Source organism: Dipodomys spectabilis, unplaced genomic scaffold (genome assembly GCF_019054845.1).
Source record: "Dipodomys spectabilis isolate Male_0828 unplaced genomic scaffold, ASM1905484v1 ptg000026l, whole genome shotgun sequence".
Lineage (NCBI taxonomy): Eukaryota > Metazoa > Chordata > Mammalia > Rodentia > Heteromyidae > Dipodomys > Dipodomys spectabilis.
The window spans coordinates 2,934,552-2,956,168 of record NW_024870703.1 but is presented as its reverse complement, the minus strand read 5'-3'; the positions used below and the strand labels follow the sequence as shown (position 1 = coordinate 2,956,168).

Below are 21,617 nucleotides of genomic sequence, written 5' to 3'. Positions count from 1 at the left end.
TCAAGAGACCAGTGAAGTGCTGAGAACTGACAGAGAGAACACAGGACCTGCTCATAGCTGTAGGTGAGCTTGCACATATATCAGCCTGAAAAAGTGAGCAGGAAGTGGAAATGTCCTTCAGTAGGCTGTGGGAAAGGAACTGACTACAGTTTGGGGTTTGTCTAAAAAGTGGGAGAAATCTGGCCAAAATTGACCATCTACACATTCAAGTTCAGTCACAGTGAGGATGGAAAACAGGAATAAGATAACCCTTAAAGGGAACCTTGGAATTTTGTATTTTAAAATGATTCCCTAATGTTTGGGGAGAAAAAAAGTGGATCCTTACAAATCATTGTATAGTAACTGAGGTTTAGCTTCAGGGCAAATCTCAATGAGAGAAGTCAGGGAGGGTCACAAACTGCTACATTAAAATCCATCAAGGTGGTGTTAAAATTCATAGAATATAAGGCCAGATGTAAAATCGATAGCAGGAGATTAAGTGATAACTTCAAAAGTCATGTTGTAAGGGGATGGTGTGTTTTTAGAACTCTTTCTCTAGCCAGATGAGATTAATGTAGTAAGCGGGCATATTTTGAAGTTAAGATAATAAACAAGGAAATTCAGGAAACGAAATGTACATTTCTTATTGATTTTCTGGATTGATGTCTGAGTTGTACATATCCTAACTACATCATAGAAATTACCTTTAATGCATGTAAGTTAGTATTAGGAAAGAAAAGAACAAATGTATGTATAACAATAGCGATAAAAGATGGATTAAGTGTTCTTTTGTTGAAACCTTCTGTGGCGAAAAAGGAATTGGAAGCCCAAAGTAACACCTTTCTCTCAGGAAATTCTTTCTTTCTTTTTTTTTTTTTTTGGTTGTTGTTGGTGGTGGTCGTCGTGGGGCTTGAACTCTGGGCTTGGGCGCTGTCCCTGTGCACTTCAGCTCAAGGCAAGCGCTCTACTGCTTAAGCCACAGCGCCACTTCTGGTTTTCTAGTGGTTTATTGGAGATAAGAGTCTCACAGACTTTCCTGACCGGGCTGGCTTTGAACTGCAATCCTCAGATCTCAGTCTCCTGAGTAGCTAGGATTACAAGCATGAGCCACTGGTGCTCGGCCTCAGGAAATTATTTCTAAGTCCCAAGGTTTAAAAACAATTACAAATTTTTGAGCTAAAAACTTAGTGATGAATCATACAAATTTTAAAAAGCTACTTGCTTGGTGAAAAAGGAAACACATATGTTTCCTTAAACATTGCTTTTGCTTTTGTTTAAATAGCACAAAGCATACAGTTTTAAACCCTTTTTCTCATAGTTACCATTCTTAAGGAAAGTAATAATTGTGCTATTAATATGAGCTTACCTTGTCCTTATCCTATAATATTATTCTTAATATGCAGGTGGGAAAGCTGAGATTCAGAGAAATTAGAAAAGTTGTAGGGCTCAGTGGATAAAATCAATCAAAAATCTACCTAACTTGAACCCCACTACTTTCTGTAAAGAAAACTATGCTTTTGGAAGCAGCATCTTTGTGTTGTCTTCAACTACTATGAGTTTGTTTTCCTGTATATACAAATAAACACATGCAGAGCCACAGTTATTGCCTGTATATGTGTGTGTGTGTGTGCATGTGTTTGTGTGCATGTGTTTGTGTGTGTGTGTGTGTGTGTGTGTCTGTATGTGTGTGCCAGTCCAGGAGCTTGAACTCAGTGCCTGGGTCCTGTCCCTGACCTTGTTTTTGTTCAAGGCTAGCTCTCTACCACTTGAGCCACACCTCTACTTTCAGCTTTTTGGTAGTTAATTGGAGATAAGAGTTTCATTGTCTTCCCTAAAAACTGGCTTGGAGCCTCAATCCTCAGACCTCAGCTTCCTGACTAGCTAGGATGACAGGCGTGAGCCACTTGTGCCTGGAAATTGCCTAATTTTTAAATGTGTGAATACATAGATGTTTAAAGTGTATTCCTTCTGTACTTGTCTGAGGACATGATTTCTTTTTAACCTTCACTTTATCACAAAATGATGCCGCATGTAATATTTCCAAGCAGTAAATGCACAGTTGTATTAAGAAATATTTTATTAACAAAACAGTAAATTCCACTTGCTTAGCATTTCCAATAATGGATAAATTGGCGCCTTGCAACAGAAAAACAAAACAAAACAAACCCCTTAGATACCCAATCACACAAAGTACTAGAAGGGTAAGATCACGTGGCCTTTCTTGGATGTCTTAGGGATTGACCACCTCACAAATTATTGTCGCAGTTTTTGTTTTGAAAAAGGCAACACATTACATGGATTACAAAAACAAAAATAAGAAGCAGATTCAATCAGAAAAATTACAGTCTAGAGATGTAATCAAATTTATGCCAGGTTGTGTGAGATTCTCTATTAACTGCAAGCTCTGCAAGAACCCTGGTTCATTTGGTATGACGTTACGTAGATCTTATACAAGTCTTTTCTCTCTCTAACTCTGAATTTCTCTCTTTTTTTTCACCATTCAGGGAAAATAACCTCTAGTTTTGGTGTAGTTTAGTAGGATTAGAAATAATTTTATATCCAATAGAGGACTATATTATCATATGGAATTTAAAATATTATGCTGGAGGGAAAAAAGTCATTATAATCAATCCCAGACAGCATGTCTCATAGATAGACTGCTTAAAAATACCACTATTCAGTTAATTATCTATCACCTTTTCAATTCTTCACATATGAAACTAGTTCAAATTCAACAGATCTAATGAAAAAGCAGCCATTTTCTTTCTAATCTTAAGCTGTAGATTAGTGGTTTTATGTCTCCTTTTTATTTCACTGGCTTTCCCTGAGTAAGATTGAATGAGAGGGATTGGTGGAAAAAAGACTTGTGAGTTCTTTAACCTGGCAAATTAAAAATATTTTTAAAAAGTTGAAATTGAAGAAATGGGTATTAAATTTTATGCCATCTACTTTCTGGGTCATGAAAAGCCTTTGAGATTTCTTACACAATGTCTTGGCAACTGTAAATTGTGGTAATTTGATATGAATTATATGTATTCCTAAGGTATTCTATGTCAGAAATCCAGGCCATTTCTTGGCATTTTTCATCACTGAAAGTATCACAAAAGATGTTTTGCATTTTTTTGCCTTTGCTGATTAAAGCTAATTGTAAAAGGTATTCTTTTCTTGTATGAAATCTAGTACCATTCTTGATGTTCAAGTAATGTGACCATTTCTTTCCAAAGCATCACCTGGCCATGTAATAACATACTTCCTTTACATTCCTTTCTCATATGAATAATTTATTGCTGTGAACATCATTGAAACAATATGCAAAAACAAGTGTATCATCTATACTTTCTACTACTTAAGGTATGTTAAACGAAACCTATGTTTAAGAATATAGAGGAAAAACCAGAAGCGTTAAAATTTAGTCAATGATCAATTAATAGAGAATGGTTTTTAGAATGGGTAGTAATACAGAGTGAAAAATTATTGAAAATACTTTTTTTTAGTTGAGAAAGGGTTGACTTTCCAAAAAAGAGTTGATCATGCACATCAGGTTCAAAGAGTATCTAGATTATCTTACTGGAAACAAAGTTTTTCACTTGCAGCAGTCAGAATTAAGGTGTGGATTGATAGACTTTGCTTCCATAACCTGCCCACATAACGTGTCATACTCATGCAGCAATATACCAGCAATATTCTGTTTGATAAGAAAATGCTCCATTACATTAGGGACTAAAAATCTTCTCAAGGATCCTGGGATGGGGATCTGAACGAAGCAAATCACCCTAATTTGTCATAATACCTTGGCACGACTATCTGTCCTTTCTGTCTCTCCATGTGTCAGTGAGTGTTTGCTATGGTATGCATATTTGGGGCATCCATCATATGTAATGGATTCCTGTATGTGTGTGTATGTGTGTATGTGTGTTTGTGTGATATGTATGATTGAAAATGGTAAACATATATGGGCATGTGAAATTTGGGGGAGAAAAAAGTTTATAAGATACATATGTATATATTTTACCTTCTAATTCACACCTTTCATACAAATACTAAAACTTAATTGCAACAGAATGAAGGCTGTACATGTAAGAAAAAAAGTAGCTGAGTCTTTTTATATACATTCATACATATCTTTCTTAGAATAAAACACTACACTGTAATTCTTGTTTAGAAAAGTAAATGTGGCAATTTATAATGGTGGCAAAAAAAAAAAATCATCTGACTGAAATCATTGTTGCTCCGATGTCATAAAACTTCCTTATACTTAGCAACACTTGTAACATTGAGTTTACCAAAAATGGCCGAAGAGCAGAGATATATTTTGCATTTTCTATACAACAGGCTATAAAACGTCACTTATCACGGTCCAGAAAGCACACAGAGATGGGTTTTATATAAACATATGTAATAACATAGTAAGCGTGCATGAAAGTTTCCCCATGATTGCATCTATGCCCTCTCATTTTTTGTTTTGAAATTTTAGTGTGAAAATGTGCCTTATATTTCACATTAATTATATTTTTTGGAAAATAAGGCCTCCATACTTTTATATTTCCTCTCACAAACAGAAAGGGGCTTTTTTTTTTTTTTTTCAATGTGTTCCAACACAAGTCTTCAAAAAACAAGCCAGCACTTCATTTCAAATGCAAGTTCCAACCTCTGCTCTGGTTGCACCGGAGTGCTTAGGGGGGTCAAACTCATGAAGGTTTGCAGGGTGGGTTACTCCGATGGACAGTCTTCTCTGACAATCAGACTAACTGACTTCTCAGGAAAGCGCTAGCACTTTGGCTAAATCCAGGATCATAGGTAGCTTCTTTTTTTTTTAATTTTTTTTCGTGTTATGTTTGTGTTGTTTTTGTGTTGTGTCTTGGTGTTGTAATACTCCTTGCTTTATGAATGCGTGCGGTCATCACTGTCTCTGAGAAATGTTCCAGCAACATAAAGACAGGCAGAGTAAATAAAAACACTGCGGATGTTAGGGAATTTATTGGCCCCTGTTTTTGTTGTTGTTGTTGTTGTTGTTATTGTTTTGCTTTGTTTTGTTTTTTTTGTGATTTTTTTTCCTTTTTTTTTTTGAGAAACAAGAGCATGAGATACTTGTTTGTTGATTGGTTGTTTGTTGTTGTTGTTTTTAAAAACAGTCTTCCCTTCCTGATTGCATTCCCTGTCTTCTTCTGTATGTGCTTCATAAAAAGGAAAGTAAATAAGTTTATATTATGTCTCAGATAAAATGAAGACTATTTCTATACAAGGGTCCTTTTTTAAGATCTTGGGATCAGACGTAATACTCTTTATCCTTGTTTTTCTTGTTTTTGTTGGCGCTTTTCGCACTGCTGGGTTGTTTCTCCTTTACAACAGCTCCGTTGGACTGGGCCGAGTTACTGATGTAGTTTCGACTCTCATCCACGTGGTAGGATCCTTCATCTCGGTTTCTGTATTTGTACATAGCGTAGAGGAGGATGAGGATGCAGAGGGCGGCCGCCGCGACGATGCCCACTACCATGCCCGTGGTGCTGCTGGACTCGCGGATCACCTCTGCTGAGCCTGGGTAAGGCTCTCGGCCTCCCACTCGCGTCGGGTTGGCTGTAAGAAGCAGGGAGAACAAACAAAATGATATGGAGGTTCCTGAATGCCAGAGAATAGATTAACATTTACCATCAATTTTAGCCGCTAAGAGAATGACACCCGCTGCTTTAGGAAATGCATACTGTCGTTAAAGGGAGATATCCCAATGGCTCCTGGTCTGACTCTCTCTATCTCTGTCTCTCTTTGTCTTTCTCTCTCTCTCTGCCTTTCTGTCTCTGTCTCTGTCTGCCTTTCTGTCTCTCTCTGTCTCTGTCTCTCTCTCTCCACACACACACACACACACACACACACACACACACACACTAGAGACTTTGACTCAAAATGATCAAAATGCTTGGAGAGAGATTGGCTACCATTTTTTTTCTTTCACAGACAAAATCCCCCAAATCCACACCAACTAGGCAGAGAACCATAAATGCAAGATACCAAATGCAATCAGAATAGTCCTACCTTACACTACTAGAGGAAGTCACTTTAAGAATGAAATTGATGCTGCTATGAAACAATTAGAACCAACACTAGACTGAATCGGGATAGCTAAATTTGGAACCACTTTAGAATCATACAGCCTTGTAATAAACCCAGTGTTAAAGAAGAAGATAATGCCTGCATTTTAAAAATCTAATTGTCTGTTTTTTAAAGTGCAATTTTACATCTTTATGAACTAAAGCAGAATTTATTTTTTACTGTTGGAGATTCAGATTCATTTATCTCTATATGCATATATACACATACAACATTATATATAGTATGTACAATATTTTATTATATAATATATTTCAACATTGTAATATATTGTATCATATACAATGTATCATATTATATAGCATTGTATATACTATGTTTTATTTAAACATTGGCACTGAGTGATTCTCAAAGCTGAAATTTGGAGGAAAATTTAAATTAACAAAATCAATTTTGAATGCCTTCTAGATTGCTTTTGAATCAAAAGCTCAGCATGTAATAGATGATAATAGACAACTGACTGGCCTAGCTTTATTCCACTGACAAAACCCTCAGCCAGTCCAAGTGATAAGTAAAGCTCTTCCTTTGTACAAGCAATAGGTTATGGGACACTTAATTTCTTTCCTGGATGACCACCGAAGGCAAAGAAAGAGCCCTGGAAATTACTAGGAAAATAGAGTAAAGGAAGTGAATGGAGAGTTCTTTTTCTCTATGCACAACCTTTTGTTTGTATACTACAAAGCAGTAAAAGTATAGAGAGAAAATATCCTATCTCTCCCTGACCTATGCCATTTTTATCTTTATACGTTGTTTTCTGTCTTTGCTGAATCTCCATCCTCTATCTTGTCCTACAGGAAAAGATTACCTTTCATATTTTAATAGGTTAAACTATAAAATTAAAAACATTATTCCTGATAAATAGCTCACAATAAATTTAAACTACCTCAAGATTACATAAATATGCCTATTCAAATACAAATAATATATTTTATATGCAATAATTTACAATATTTATATGGGTGATAATATATAACATTGCATACATGTAATATATGGTATGTGTTATATATAACATATATATATATATATATATATATATATATATACACAATGCATATTTCTGCATATGGGTGATATATGTGCATACAGATCAAGAAATGAAAAATTCAAGAAGCCTAAAACTGAGATTTTATTTCACGACTCCCAAACATTACTCAGTAATTGTTTTTATTATTTCTACAATGGTTTCTCTTTATTACAGGGAATCATTCGTAAAATCATCTAGCCTTTAGCGCTATGTTATTTTTATTTTCAAACATTATCAGAAAATGTTCTGCCTAAATATGAGATTTTTTTTGGCAGTCATAGGGAAGGAGTTTTCCCTCCCCAAATAAAGTCACACAAGTACAGTTACTTAGAAAGTAATACCTCTCAGTCTCAAATCTGCAATAGGATGGGTTCTGTTGTATCCTTTAGATCAAAATACAGCAACAGAAACCACTCTATGCTGTTGATTATGTAACTGCTGTTTTACAAAAGCACATGTATGTGGCTGAATAAAAAAGTCTCAGAGTTACTCCCCTGGCCAAAGTAGGAGACAAAACTATAATCAGCATTTGATTACAGTAAATTAATTTCCTCTCAAGAAGCAAAGAACCCACTGTGGTAACTGTCACTAATGGGCCAGGCCAAAGGCAGCATTTTCCCTTTTAAATATAGTCATCTTTGCCAAAGAATGCCAATTAGCTTAGTTGCTGGCTTTTCTCAGTTAACAACTTTCGCCTTGTGCCTTTTGGGGAGCATTCTTTTAACATGGCATCCCAAGAGGTTAAAAGAGAAACTTATTTAAATGTTAGCTTACATCATTTTTGCTACCTGATGAAATGCTTTCATATGCAACATATGTTCACAATTATCTCACTTTGTTAGAAAGGAATGGCAGAGAATGGAGATATAAGCATTCAGCCCATGATAGTAATTTGAGGATGGGAATGGAATGTGGAGTTTAAATTCTTTCCATTTTTTCTCTTCTTTTTAAAAATTCTCCTGAAATACTTGAATTAAGGGGTTTTAATTCAACATGTCAATTTGTGATTACAATACATCTTGATCAGTGTCACTCTCTATCTCAAATAACAGATACATGCATATTCATATACATCCATGTATAATTGGAAATTGGTGTCATAAATGGAATATCTTAATTTTACATTTAATTATACCTGATAACAACCTTATGTATAACATTGCAACAACAGATGCTTTCAAACTAAAATGACATTGCAAAGAAAAAAGCAAAACCTAAATTTATTATATGTAGGCATTTGAGAAACATCTCCTATTTACTTGCTTGCTTTGCAACACCACCAAAATATTGCTTAAGTCATATGAAGCCTAAAAATATTTCCATCTAACCCAAATAGAGAGAACCATTTTTTAAATAAGATAGAAAAAACCTCTCTAAAACTGAAATATAAACCCAATACAGGATCATTTTGTCATTTCTCTCATTTGCATTAAACATTTAATTACATTTACAATGGATATTATTATAGACCCCTTTTGCTTCCATATCTAATAAATACTTTTTTTCTGATTATCACTCAAATCTGTGAACTAAATGCTATTGCCCTTAAGTTTTTCCAAAGATCAAAAGTATTTATGTGTTAATGGGACATTTTTCCCAGAGGTGCAATAACTGGCTAGAGAAATTTAAATATATTTATGAATTATAAATGCTATTTGACTTATTGATTGCCCTTAATGCTTTATTTTGATGATCACTGAAAAACCTTTGAGCGTGTTTCATATTTATTTTAATGTAGAAAATAATATAAATGGCTAGTCAGGCCTAATGTCTTTTTGCATAATTTGTTCAGAGATATATAAAAGAAAAACTCACTTTAAGCATTTAGGAATGTAAAAAGAAGGATTTTAATCAAAGAAAGCCATAAGTAGTTCCTGTATCTCATGGATTTGAGGATTTTGCACTTTTCTATACTCTGTAATATAATAACAACACTTTTAATAGCTGAAATAATCTACATATTTTATCTTAACAGAGATAAAACTGTATGAATAAACTAAAACTTACTTTGACCCTTTCTCTTTTGGCCCTTTGAGATAAGTACTGAAAAACTTTGCAAAACAAATGAGAGACATTTTAAGAAGTCAAGTCAGGAATTCAGGTATGCCCATCACCTGTGAGCTGGGACTTATGGGCCTCCACCATAAAGACAAGATGGTTCCAGTTAAACCTAAAACCTAAACCCTATCATCCACCCCATATCCAATATGGAACTGGTTAGGTTCAGCATCCTTATTTCAATTATATTGGGCCCTGTGCTAAATGCTTATATAAAGGCTGAGGCAAATGAAGGCATGTTGGACATGATACACACGGGCTGCTATGGTGAATAGAAGCATCTTTGTGTCCCCAGTGCCTAATGTCTTAGTGTGTGTGTTCATGTGTATATCTTTCTGTGTCTAAGCCCATGTCCCTGTCAATCACTACCTATCTACTGAGGAACTTAGGAGAGAAAAATCAAATAAGAGAGAGTATGAAAACTAAAAAACAAACCACCACCACCACCACCAACAACAACAAAAACTAACGAAAGCCTGGCAACGGTAGCTCAAGTTTGTAATCCTAGCTACTCAGAAGGATGAGATTTGAGGATCATGGGACAAAGCCAGCTTCATCTCTAATTGACCACCAAATAGCTGGAAGTATAGCTATGGATTCTGTTGTAGAGCTCTAGATTTGAGTTGAGAAAGCCCAGGGCAGGACCCAGGCCCTGAGTTCAAGCTCAGTACTGACACCAGAAAAAAGAGAGAGAAAGAGAGAGACAGAGTGAGAAAGATAGAGGAAGACTGAAGAAGAAAAGAAGAAAGAAAGGAAGAAAGGAAGGAAGGGAAGGAAGGAAAGAGAGAGAAAGAAAGAAAGAAAAGAAAGAGAAAGTGAAAGTGAAAGAGAAAGGAAGGTAGGAAGGAAGGAAGGAAGGAAGGAAGGAAGGAAGGAAGGAAGGAAGGAAGGGAGGGAGGAAGGAAGGGAGGGAGGAAAGAAGGAAGGAAGGAAGGAAGGGAAGGAAGGAAAGAGAGAGAAAGAAAGAAAAGAAAGAGAAAGTGAAAGAGAAAGAGAAAGAGAAAGGAAGGAAGGAAGGAAGGAAGGCAGGCAACAAAAGAGGCTGGAGGTGGGGGAAGGCGGCTTAAGGAATAAACCTCACAAAGGTCTTGGACAGTGAAGTGTTAACTCTTTTGTAGGTAGTTCAAGCATTTATAGCCAGTTCATATTGGGCCCAGGGACACAAGGAATCTGGGTCAATGGCAAATTCCGTGAGACTGATGGAGGTCACAAGCCAAGACATATAAGTGATTCAGTATGATTACAGACAAGTATCCAACTTTTGAAGTCACACATACTTCACTTGAAGTCAGGTCACTAGCAAAGAAAAGAAGTGAGGTGAAATCTAAGTAATTGGAATTTGTGCTTCCTGTTTCAATGACGCAAGGGAAAGAAATCATCATGAATTAGCATAATGTATGTAACTTATACTTATAATATATTATTATATGTGTCACATTTATAATCTACTTGCAATTTGGACTCTCCATTTTATTAAGGGTTCAAACTAGAATTGAGTATAAAGTGCTCAGACTACATATGAAAAAGCAGATATGTTTATTTTATAAGCTAACTGAAGTCTTTAGACATTTTTCTGTCAGGTTTCATTAGTAATTGCTGGCATTATCAATGACAGAGACCTTACAAGAATTAGGACCCCTTTCAGGTCTCTGGTCCCTTCTTTCACTTTCGCTTTGTCTAAGAGACAAATGGCTTCAGAAAAATTCCTGTGATAAACAGTGTTAGGAGAAAATGAAAATTGCTTTCAATTCTTTCTCTCTTTCTCTCTCTCCCCTCCCCCCTTTTCCCTCTCTCTCCATCTCTCTGCCTCCCTCCCTCCTAGGATTTGATCTTCTATAGGAGTTTTCCACATTCTTCCTTTGTCTAGTGGATTTATGAGGAATCTTGTATGCTAACTCCATGAATTCTGTTTTTCATTGTCTAACAAATATCACCATTATTTAGGTAGGTTCATTTATTTATAGTTTTACATGTTAAGACAGTTAATGTATGTCTATATCATACTCTAAACCATTTTAATCATAGCAGATGACAACACATTGTAGAAAATGGACAGAAAAAGTAAAATATATTTTCTAGTACTTTCATAATAAAAGGAGCAATTTGTCTAGCATATGTATATGAAATCCTAGGTTTGAAAAAAACCCAAAGTAATAAAAAATAAACGTAAGAGTAAGTGCAATTTTTGCTCTGCATAAAAATTTAAAAGTGGAATGTTGGAAATTCTTAACTTATCCTTGGGTGCTGAGATGGCTGTATGGGAGTAAACTCAGGGGCTTGCTCTTTCTAGGCAGGTTACCCTATCACAACAGCAATGGCTCCAGACCTCTCAGGTTAGGGATGGTAGTGTCTGGTTTCTTTACCCAGCTCCAGGCTCAATCTGACAGCCTCCTAAGACCTCCCTGGTAGCTGGGTCTACCAGCATGCCAGCACACCAGCTTATTGATACTTATGTACTGATGGGGGCTTCTCTATCTGTTTTGCTTATACTGGCTCCTGGAGCAACCGGATTACTAGCATGAGGATGCATGCCCAGTCTAAGATAGTTACCATCAATTACCATGACAGGGGAAAAAATGTCTTGATGTGCATTCTTTATTTTGCTAGTCCTTAGCACTACATTTCTAGAAAACAACATTTTCCTGAAGATGGTCTAATTAGGTTCCATTTCAGAAATGCCCTAGGACAAACATAAGCGGCACATTAAGCTTTGATATAGTGTTCAGATTGCATTACTAAGCAGTGTTCAATAAAAAGAAAACATATTGCCAAATTCTTAATTTCAAATCACAATGTAAAATAATTCTTACTGGTAAAAGATGTCTTAGTGTTAGTCCTTCATTAAACATACTTCATGCTTTATGTTGGCATGTTGACTTTAAATTTTGTTTACAGATAAAATTATATGATTTACAAAATCATATAGTATATTGTTTAATAATTTTTAAAAATGTTGCATAGAGGGCAATGTGAGGGATACATTAATTTACTAGCTTTGCATTAGACTTGTATATCCCAGATATTTTGCCTGATGATACCTATTTATACCTTAGGACATGCAAATAAGCAGTACCAAATTCACAATGACTTACCAAGAAGATTTACAAGTGCTATTTTAAACTATGTATTTTGAAAGGTAAATTTTGAATACTGAGTTTTTCGTTAAAGTTTTCACATTTAAATGGGAAATGTTTGACAATCTTAGTTGTTTTATTGAGTTTGGAAACATAGCAATCAAAAGTTATTATTTAAGAGTAAAACTGTTCTTGATTGATATTTTAAAAGTCTGAATGAGAAATGATACATAATGACCTAAATCCTAAGACATAGGATGAAAGTTTGATAGGGGCAGGAGGGTTTCAGAAGGGAGGACCTTGTATTTCCATTGATGAGTTGCCAAGCCATCAATATACCTTCAGAGGCTCTTTAGGTTACTCAAATTGTCGTTTTTATGGAACTATGCTCAAATGATGAGTCCTCCAATTTAATCTCATTAAACTTCTGTTGTTTCCCAAGTTAGCTTTCAGGGTAAGAGCATGTTTCCAAGCAAGTTCCACAGGCTAATATTATTTCAGTGTAGACTGTTAAAGCATCGGTTCCTCAACAGCTGGGACCCTGTCCCACAAAGGATGGATCATGAGAATCACTCTACAATGATGTCAATGAAAATTCAACACTTGAACTTCAAGAAAAGGAATGGTAAATTATCCTCTTAAGAAATAAAGGGGCCAGGCTCATTCTACATTGATGTCAATAGAAATTCAACATTTGAACTTCAAGAAAAGGAATGGTAAATTATCCTCTTAAGAAATAAAGGGGCCGGGCACTTGTAATCTTAGCTACTCAGGAGTCTGAAATCTGAGGATACAGCTCAAAGCCAGCCCTGGCAGAACTGGAGATGAGTCTTATGGAGTTTGCTGCACCGGCTGTCTTTGAACCTTGATCCTCAGTTGATCCTCAGATTTCAGCCTCCTGAGTAGCTAGGATTACAAGCATGAGACACTGGTGCCCAGGTCCTTGAGACTCTTACCTCCAGTCAACCACCAGAAAACCAGAAGTGGCACTGTGGCTCAAAGTGGTAGAGCACAAGCAAGCCTAAAAAATAGAATGTGAGCTATATATTTCCGATCAGCATATAAAGGAGTATAAAACTCCATAATGCTCTACACATGTATCATTGTACTATTTGGGATTGTTGGACATCTTGTGTTACAATGAGCTTTCTTTAACAATAAAAAAAAAATCATTGGCAAAATGCATTTATTGTACTTCTTTCTCATTAACTGTCTTGGACCAAGATGTTTAATCCTAGATTCAAAAGAAAACAGATCCATTTAATCTAAATTAAAAAAAAAAAGAAAACAGATCCTTTTCCAATTGAAGTCTCCACCCCACCTAGAAAAGAATTACCTAAAGTGATCTCATTAGATCGGAGCTCTGTACCGTGTCTTAATAAATGCGGCAGCTATTATAATTCTAAGCGGAGCCATGGAAATAGTTTCAGATTTAAAGGGGAAGATGTGGATCCTCCAGCACCCTCTTTCATTAATACTATGAAAAGAAAATTGGAATTTTAGGGTTCCTGGGGTGTTTGTGAATTGAGATTAGCTCAATTTTCTCCTCTCCCAGTTAACAACAACAACAAAAGCTATTTCCCCCATTTTCCAGTGCTCATAGCAACTAAGTCAGAAGAAACAAGTATGAGGCCATTGCTTATGGGAAGGAATGTCTAAACATCACATTTGTAGGCAAATACTCCATCCACAGTGATAGAACCAACAAGTCCAGTTTTCACTTAGACTGACTATGGTTCTGTGAGAAGTGGGAGATGCTACATGTTTTAAAATCCCTTGTATTCTCTTTGTCCACCAATCCCCTCCTGGTCTTCCTCATTTGGAATCGCACTCCTCTAGGTCAAACAAGAGACTCAAGAGAGGACAGGTTGACAGGGCCCTTCCCAAATCAATTGGAGGTTCAGAAAGAATCTGGAAATCAATCAACATTTGCTACCTTGCTTGGCTTCTGGGACTGACTTTTTTGAGAGGAGAGAATCTGAGAAAGAGAGGATCATCATCTTCTTCAGAAAACTAGGTACTGCATAGAAATGAATGCCAGACACTGAAGAGTCCCCAAAACTAGCCCAGCCTGCTGCCTCCACAGTGCCACTCGGGCAAGAAAAGGCAGGGTACAACTACTGTAGGACTTTGGTGGAACTAAAAACATGGCAGGCACTTTGTCTTTCACCTCTGCAGGGAGGCTGCAGGATAAAGGTATTTACAGACTCTTCCTGCAGTTCTCCTGCAGGTTTAAAAACATATGTCCGCAACAGAGTTATCTGCAAGGTCTTCAGACTTTCTACGTGGTAAGTGCATCCTTTAAGCTTCAGAAGAATTGTTTGAAAGCATCAGGATTTTTACTAACGAACCCATTTATCTACTTATCTCGTGACTTCTTCATGCCCTACTCATAGCACCTTAATCGAACTTGAATTCACTCCACCAAAGGAAGTTAGAGCCATCATTGTTGTAAAAGTGACCCCCACAAATGAAAGGAAAGTACCTCCCTACCTTGCTTCCAATCTACTTCCCTTCCTTCTTTTTCTCTCTCCTCTTTTTTCCCCTCCCTATCCTTTCTTTCCTTCCTCTTTCTCTCCTTCCCTTCTTCCGTTCTTTCTTGCACTGAATATTTTCTAAGATACTTTTACTTCTATACTTCTCTAAACCTCCACCTTTCTATAATATATTCTACAAATACAGTAAAAGTAATATTTATTGCATTGAACTAGAAACCCCTTCACTTGTGCTTAGGAGAACTGAGAGCAATACGCACTAGTACAAATATCCTATCTCTTTATTCTTCTAAGGTACTTGTGGGTTAATCCTAATGAATGGGATCACTAATTTATTCAGAATCATCTAAGTCAGCAGTCTTCACTTTGGTCCATTTGGGGTACCTCACTTCCATCAACCGAATCTGCCATCCCCAGGATTACAAATATGTGATAGCTAACCTTCTGCTTCATTGTTGCTAGTTCAGCAGTGCTGTTGCAGAAGTTTCTAGTGTACTTTGTATTACTGTTGGTACTGGAATGAGAGAGCTAAGAATGGAACTCATCCAGAAGAACACACTTTCCTTAATTGACAGTCAGAAGAGAAACCAGATAGGCAATAACAGGAGAAACAGAGTTTCAAAGTTAGTGTGTTTGTGTGTATTTCTCATAAAAATGTACTACATTATGGAAAATACAAGGAGAGTTACATATTGGAATGTAGATGATACTCTTTATTACTGGTTTCTGGTTGACTTTGCTTTTTGATGGCTAAATACTTTCCCTTTCCGAGAGCTCATTAATTACAACACTCAAAATACAAATCACTTGTCCTGTGATACATTTAACTTTTACTTTTTGAAGTTTGAACATTGATTTTATACAACACCAGGAATTTATCCTGAGAATACCTCAAGCCTTAGAAGTGAAATTGGGGGAGAAACTGGCATGTGCGTGTGTATACACATATATACCTATATGTGTATATATACTTATATATATTTATATGACAAAGTTGTCACCATGAATATAGTTAAGTTACAAATGTATGTATATGTGTATGAGTGCAAGTGTGAATACTGAAAATATTATTTCCATTTCTTTGAAAGAATTTCCTAGTTGTCTTTTATTTCTATGAATTTATACGTAAAGCCAACTTGTGTGTGTGTGTATGTGTGTGTGTGTGAGTGTGTGTGTGTGTGTGTGTGTGAATGTGTGTGTGAGTGTGTGTGTGAGTGAGAGTGTGTGTGTTGTGTGTGAGTGCGTGTGAGTGTGTGAGTGTGTGTGAATGTGCGTGTGAGTGTGTGTGTAACAGTGCTGGGTTTTAAACTCAGGGCCTCTCAATCTTGCTTAGCTTTTTTGTACAAGGCTCTGTCATTTGAGCTTCTAGCTAACTGGTTAAGTGGAGATAAAAGACCCTCACAGATTTTTCTGCCAGGACTGGAGGAGGAACTCTGATCCTCAGATCTCAGCCTCCTGAGTAGCTAGGATTACAGATGTGAGCCATGGTTACTCAGTGGTAAAGACAAATTTGAAGAGCTCCATGGAAGATTTCACAGTCAGAGATAATTTATTTAAATAAGCTGCAATAGCAAATCCCCTCTTACTTCTTCCCTAATATCACATGGATTTACCCATAGTAATTATTTCTAAGGTTATTTGAAATTGATGCTCATGATAGCTACTGTGACTTCTGACTCACTACAAAACCCCAATTTCTTTCCTTATTTTAATTAGTCAACAACTGTTCCTTTCACTAATTACTGCGTTTAGGCTTTATACAATGTGATATACACACATTATTTCATTCAATATTTATATCCCATAGAACAGTAGTACTAAAATCAGTTTACTTTATAGGAAATAAAGGTATTATACTTCACCTAAAAATATGGAGCTGAGTCTCAAGTTGTTATTTCGACTTCTTATGTTATTTCTACTTCTTAGATGAGATAGCTAAAGTTGAAACCTGGATTCGTTCTTGACTCTTATAGTTTCACATATTCAATGTACCTGCCTCAACCTATAGGTTAATTTGTTGTTTCTTATTTTATCACTGAGTTACACATAAAGGTGTTTGATGCTTTAGGCATGATTTCTAAGGAGCTGTCTACCTCTACCTCATCTAGTAATGATCCACTTCACTTCTAACATCTACTGAACTTCGTTCTCCTCCAAAATCTACCAGAACCAATGTAAAGTAGGAAAAAAGAAAAAGGCATTAGCCTGCAGTCCAGGCACAGCTCCTAACTTAATGGGTGACAGGTGAGAATTCAGTACCTTCTGCTAACATTTTTTCATTAGAAACATCATTTCAAAATTATTTACCACTGAGGGTCATTATGAGAATGCGTGCTGGTTGGACAATAAATGTGCAAATGCTCTGGAAAGTATACAGGTCTTTATAAAAAATAGGATTACTTCTCCCCATGACTTTCACACAAAAGGTACTAAATCAGCAGCTGTCCCAATAATTCGATAATTCTATAATCTGTACTGCATGCCATGACTCAGTGGGTTGTGCTAGTGGCTACCAAGGACATTATCTGTCTGGGGGCAGTTGTTTTAGAAGGCTTCCCTTTCATGAATGGGGATTCTGTGAATTCAGGTGGCAAAACAGCCATTTACATTGTCAGGCAGGTTGTTTCAGACCATTAATTGTTGTGCTGCATGTAGAGTGTATTTCTGTTTATCTGGGAAACATTCTACCTGAATGGACCAATGCAATTTGGCTCCTATGGCTAGAGTGAATTAAATTTCTCCCTGTTTCAAAATTTTATTACAATAGTTTAGGATTTTAGGTGTCATGAAATCAATCATCTAAGATAGACTATTCTTTGATAATATCTGATTGTTGTTGATGATGATGATGATGATGATGATATGGCTTCTTATCTTGGAAGTAATAACTTCTGAATGAGAGAATAAGAGTAACTCTATATTGCTCAGGCGATGTTTTATGTTTAACTTTCTGCCTTTGTCCTAAGCCCTGTTGACCAAGATGTTTCCAAGAAGTGTCATTATGCTGAGAGGTATTATTATGTTGAAATTGGCCAGAACCTGCACAAATTACAGAAACCACCAGACCACAACTACCCCCCCCCCCCAAACAGATGGCCTATCTGGTTCTGTAACTGCCTGCTGACACTAACCTCCCTGGAATGTCACCCCTGGCCCTGAGCCAATCAGATCTGTACTCATATGTAATTTTGCTTAAACATCTGGTTAATGTAACTCTTTGTGACTTTGTGGTTTTGCCTTTATAAACCCTGCTGGAATGTTGCTTGGGGTCTCCTCCCTTCCTCTGCTGCGTCAGAGTGAATGGGACAAGGCCCAAGCCTTGGCTTGCTCTGAATAAACCTTGCCTTTTGCAGTTTGAAGTGTCTGAGTCTCTGGTGGTCTCCGGTGGTCTTTGAGGAGTGGGCATTTCATGAAGAGTTGGTTAACTCTTGTTTTCCCTTCTCCCGCATTCCTCTTGAATTCCATGATGTGTTGTAAAGGACATCAGTGCATAGTTTCCATTGTAGAGTGCATGCTAGGTTTGAGGGGCATCACCCCTTGCTCAGAGTGTCCACCTAGAATCCAGTGGAGCTCTAGGCATTCTGGGTAATGAGTCAAGGTGCAGCTTCCTTGATTTAGAACTGTGTCTATTCACTTTGGCTGATCATCTTTATATTCCTGTCAGGAAGCTACTCCTGTCTCAATTTTCTTTTGTTGGGAAAAGATGAGATTCTTTTTGGTGAAAGTGCAATAGCTAAGGTGAAAGATTAGACAGCTTCCCCTCTGAGCCCATGAGAGGGAAGCTTGCCAAGACTAGAATTAGGAAATATGGAAGACAAGACATTCATCCTGGGGGCAGGTGGGATGGGGATGGGGATGCCCAGGAGGTCCTGCTGCCCAGAGCATTCCTGACTGTGTGAGGAGGAATATCAAGGGGAACTATAAGAACAAAAAGGAAAGCTTATCGTTGCCTGTCCCCAAAAGTCTGAAACTTTTCTACATCCCAAAATAAGAATAGCAGATCTTATGTGCCCCGCTCCCACTGTAACAAACAAAATGCATTGAGATGAAGCATCGATCTTGTCCTATCAGGTTCACAGTTATTCCTAAGAAAAGTTGAATGGAGACAGAATTTAGAAACCCTTTTCAAAATCTTCTTGATGCTAACGTGCCAACTACTAGCATTTCCTTCTTGGTTGGAGAAGTAGATTCATCTCCATTATTACATAGCTCATGCCTTACTTTGTTAGTGCTATGAATAGAAAAACTAATTTATATCAGTTCCATGTCACAGCCTACACCTGTGCTCTTCTGACACTGTCTCATTTTTATCAGTACAACAATGCCATGAGTGTTTAACAGTCAAATACACTAGGGACAATAACATGCCTCTGGCTCCACAGCAAGCTCCTGAACTTGTATTTGAATGTAGATAGCCTGGCTTCCCATGTCTACTCAATGAAATGAAAGATTTTACAATGATCAGAGATGTGGCAACATTTAGATTTGCATCCTGAAAGAAAACACAGGACTCAGTGACATATTTTAAATGTAATTGATGGTCTCTGGTTGTACCAGCCTTGTTAACCTATCATTTCTTTTAGCTGGAAAATTAAGAAAGGATCTTTGTCTTTCTTGTGTCATCACAAGTACCAGACTTTATAAGTAGTCTTTGGATGGGGGATCTATTAATGATGACAATGACCTCATCAGCAAGTCACTGTGCTGTAATGAAACCTGGAAAGCAAAGCCAAATGTAACATTCGTTGCTCCTTGCAGCACATGACACAACACCAAGGGAACATACTAACTCTTCCCTGAGGCCTGCCATGCCCTGTGGAGTGGAATTCAGAATACTCTGGCTTACACCTGATAGCATCTGAGAAAATGTAATTAGTAAGGTACCAAGAAAACTCCACAGGAAACCAATTTTATTGTCAAAACAAGGACTTGACACAAATTACAGGGAATGTGGATTCATTCTTCTTGGATTCCAGGTTTTCATAAGAGATAGACTTCCCCTGTATTTGTCTGAACCTACATTGCATTTCTCCTTTCAGGTTGGTGAATATTTCAGAGCATGAAAATACTTCACATTGTCTCCTTCCAAACACAACAGGATGATTGTCACATTTTAGAAAGTCTTTTATGGTATTTTAGCATTTTTCTAATAAATATGTCATGTGAAACAGATTATTAGTGCTCTAGGGCTAAACAAATGTAGGCTGCTTAAAAATGTATTCCGTACTCATTACTGAACAAGATTTTCTGTTACTTAAGAGTAGGAGGATGTTGTATTAGCAGACAACTATTTTTTATAGACTTTCAAGTAAATGCTTAATCAAACTCAGCAAGCTTAGTTATTTGCTAATTATTAGACAACTAGCCAATCATATGCTAGTTAAGACATTTTAAGACTGCTCAATCATTCTAATAGACAAAGGATTGTACTCCTTTTCACTTCAATTAATTCTGTCAGCCCAAAATGAACCTTCCCACCCAGGAAAATAAAGTAAGTACTAGTACTAAAAAATGCTGCCAGCTACAGCAGCTCCACTTGTTTAAGGATTCATTACAATTATTTCTTAAGTCCTGAGTATATGTCAAGTACTCTGCTCAATACTGTATATGACTCATCTTTTCTCCATTTCATTCATATGAGCTTTTTCCACTTTACACACTGGTTACTTGAATTTCAAAAATAATAAATAACTTTTCTAAGACCAGGAAAGTACTTCTATTGGAATCAAAGTCCAAGGCCTATCTGATAACTCTCCTCCTGTTGCTTATCACAGTATTTATACAGTGCTATTAAGAGCATTACTAAAGTGTAACCAAAATATATTCATTCCATTCATCCCATTATATTGTTTCTAAAAAAATTAAATGTCACTAAATATTCAAACAAGTTAAATAAAAAATATTGCATGGGGATGGGTAGGTCAAAACAAAATAAACAAAAATCCCACACAGCAAATGTATCTTCCTTATCTGTCCAACTGAGGCAGGATAGACGGATTAAAAATGAGGCCTGGTAAATGGCTGCTAGGAATTGAAAAACTTAAGCTTACAGAAAATATAGGAGACATTTATTTATCTACTTCCCTTAAGACTAAGGGACCAAAGTCAGTTCAGGGGAAAATGAGGTGGGATAAATTGGGGGAAAATGAGGCCTAGTGAAGGCAACTCAGAAACATGGTGTTTAGAAACATAGAAGTACAGGATGCATTTCTTCCTGAGAGATGCATTTCTCACTTCAAAAATTAACATTTGTTTGGCAAGATGTAATCTTTCCTGAGAGAAATGCCCCTCAAAGTAACTAAAGGGTAGACCCAAACTGTAAACAACCAGAATGGACAATAAAAAAATGCCAGGATCTTAGAAAATATAATAACACCAAGAGTAATTAAGAGCAAAGATAACTAATCTTTTCCTATCTTTAAGTCAGATCCCCTGTCTTTACCATATAAATACTCCTGGCAGCCAAAGAGCACCCATACTCTGTTAGAGTGTGTCTTCTCCTTTTTGCTTATCTGTCTGTTTTTTTGTCTGTTTGCCTGCTTATTTACTCACTCCAGAAAGCACTGCCAAATTTTCTTACCATATGATTTATCCAGAGATTCTTATTCTGTGATTGAAATCAAGGACCCTATTTGAAGAGTCCCTACATTTAGATGGAAACTTTATAAACCCTTTCCTGTACACAGTGAAACAACTTTGGCATCATTTTCCTTAGAAAATTAAGAAAAGTAAATGAGGTGTGGGAGAGGTGTAGCTCAGCTTAGTAGTAGGATAATTGCCTAATATGAGAGACAGTCAGGATTCAATATTCAGCATCTCAAGAACTGTTCTTAAAAATTAAGAATGATATCTTCACATCCATTTACTTTTACTTTAGTATGC

General features: G+C 36.6%; 1 protein-coding gene across 19 annotated transcripts in view; it reads right to left on the bottom strand.

The window, feature by feature from the left end:
* Positions 1-2,038: 2,038 nt before the first annotated feature.
* Positions 2,039-21,617, bottom strand: part of Nrxn1 (neurexin 1) — a 1,031,461-nt gene continuing 1,011,882 nt past the window's right edge. For all 19 annotated transcript variants that reach the window (XM_042675422.1, XM_042675423.1, XM_042675430.1 and 16 more), the window contains one exon: positions 2,039-5,553. In XM_042675422.1, the coding sequence (XP_042531356.1) occupies positions 5,246-5,553 (308 nt within the window). In that variant the 3' untranslated portion in view covers positions 2,039-5,245. The remainder of the gene's footprint in view (positions 5,554-21,617) is intronic.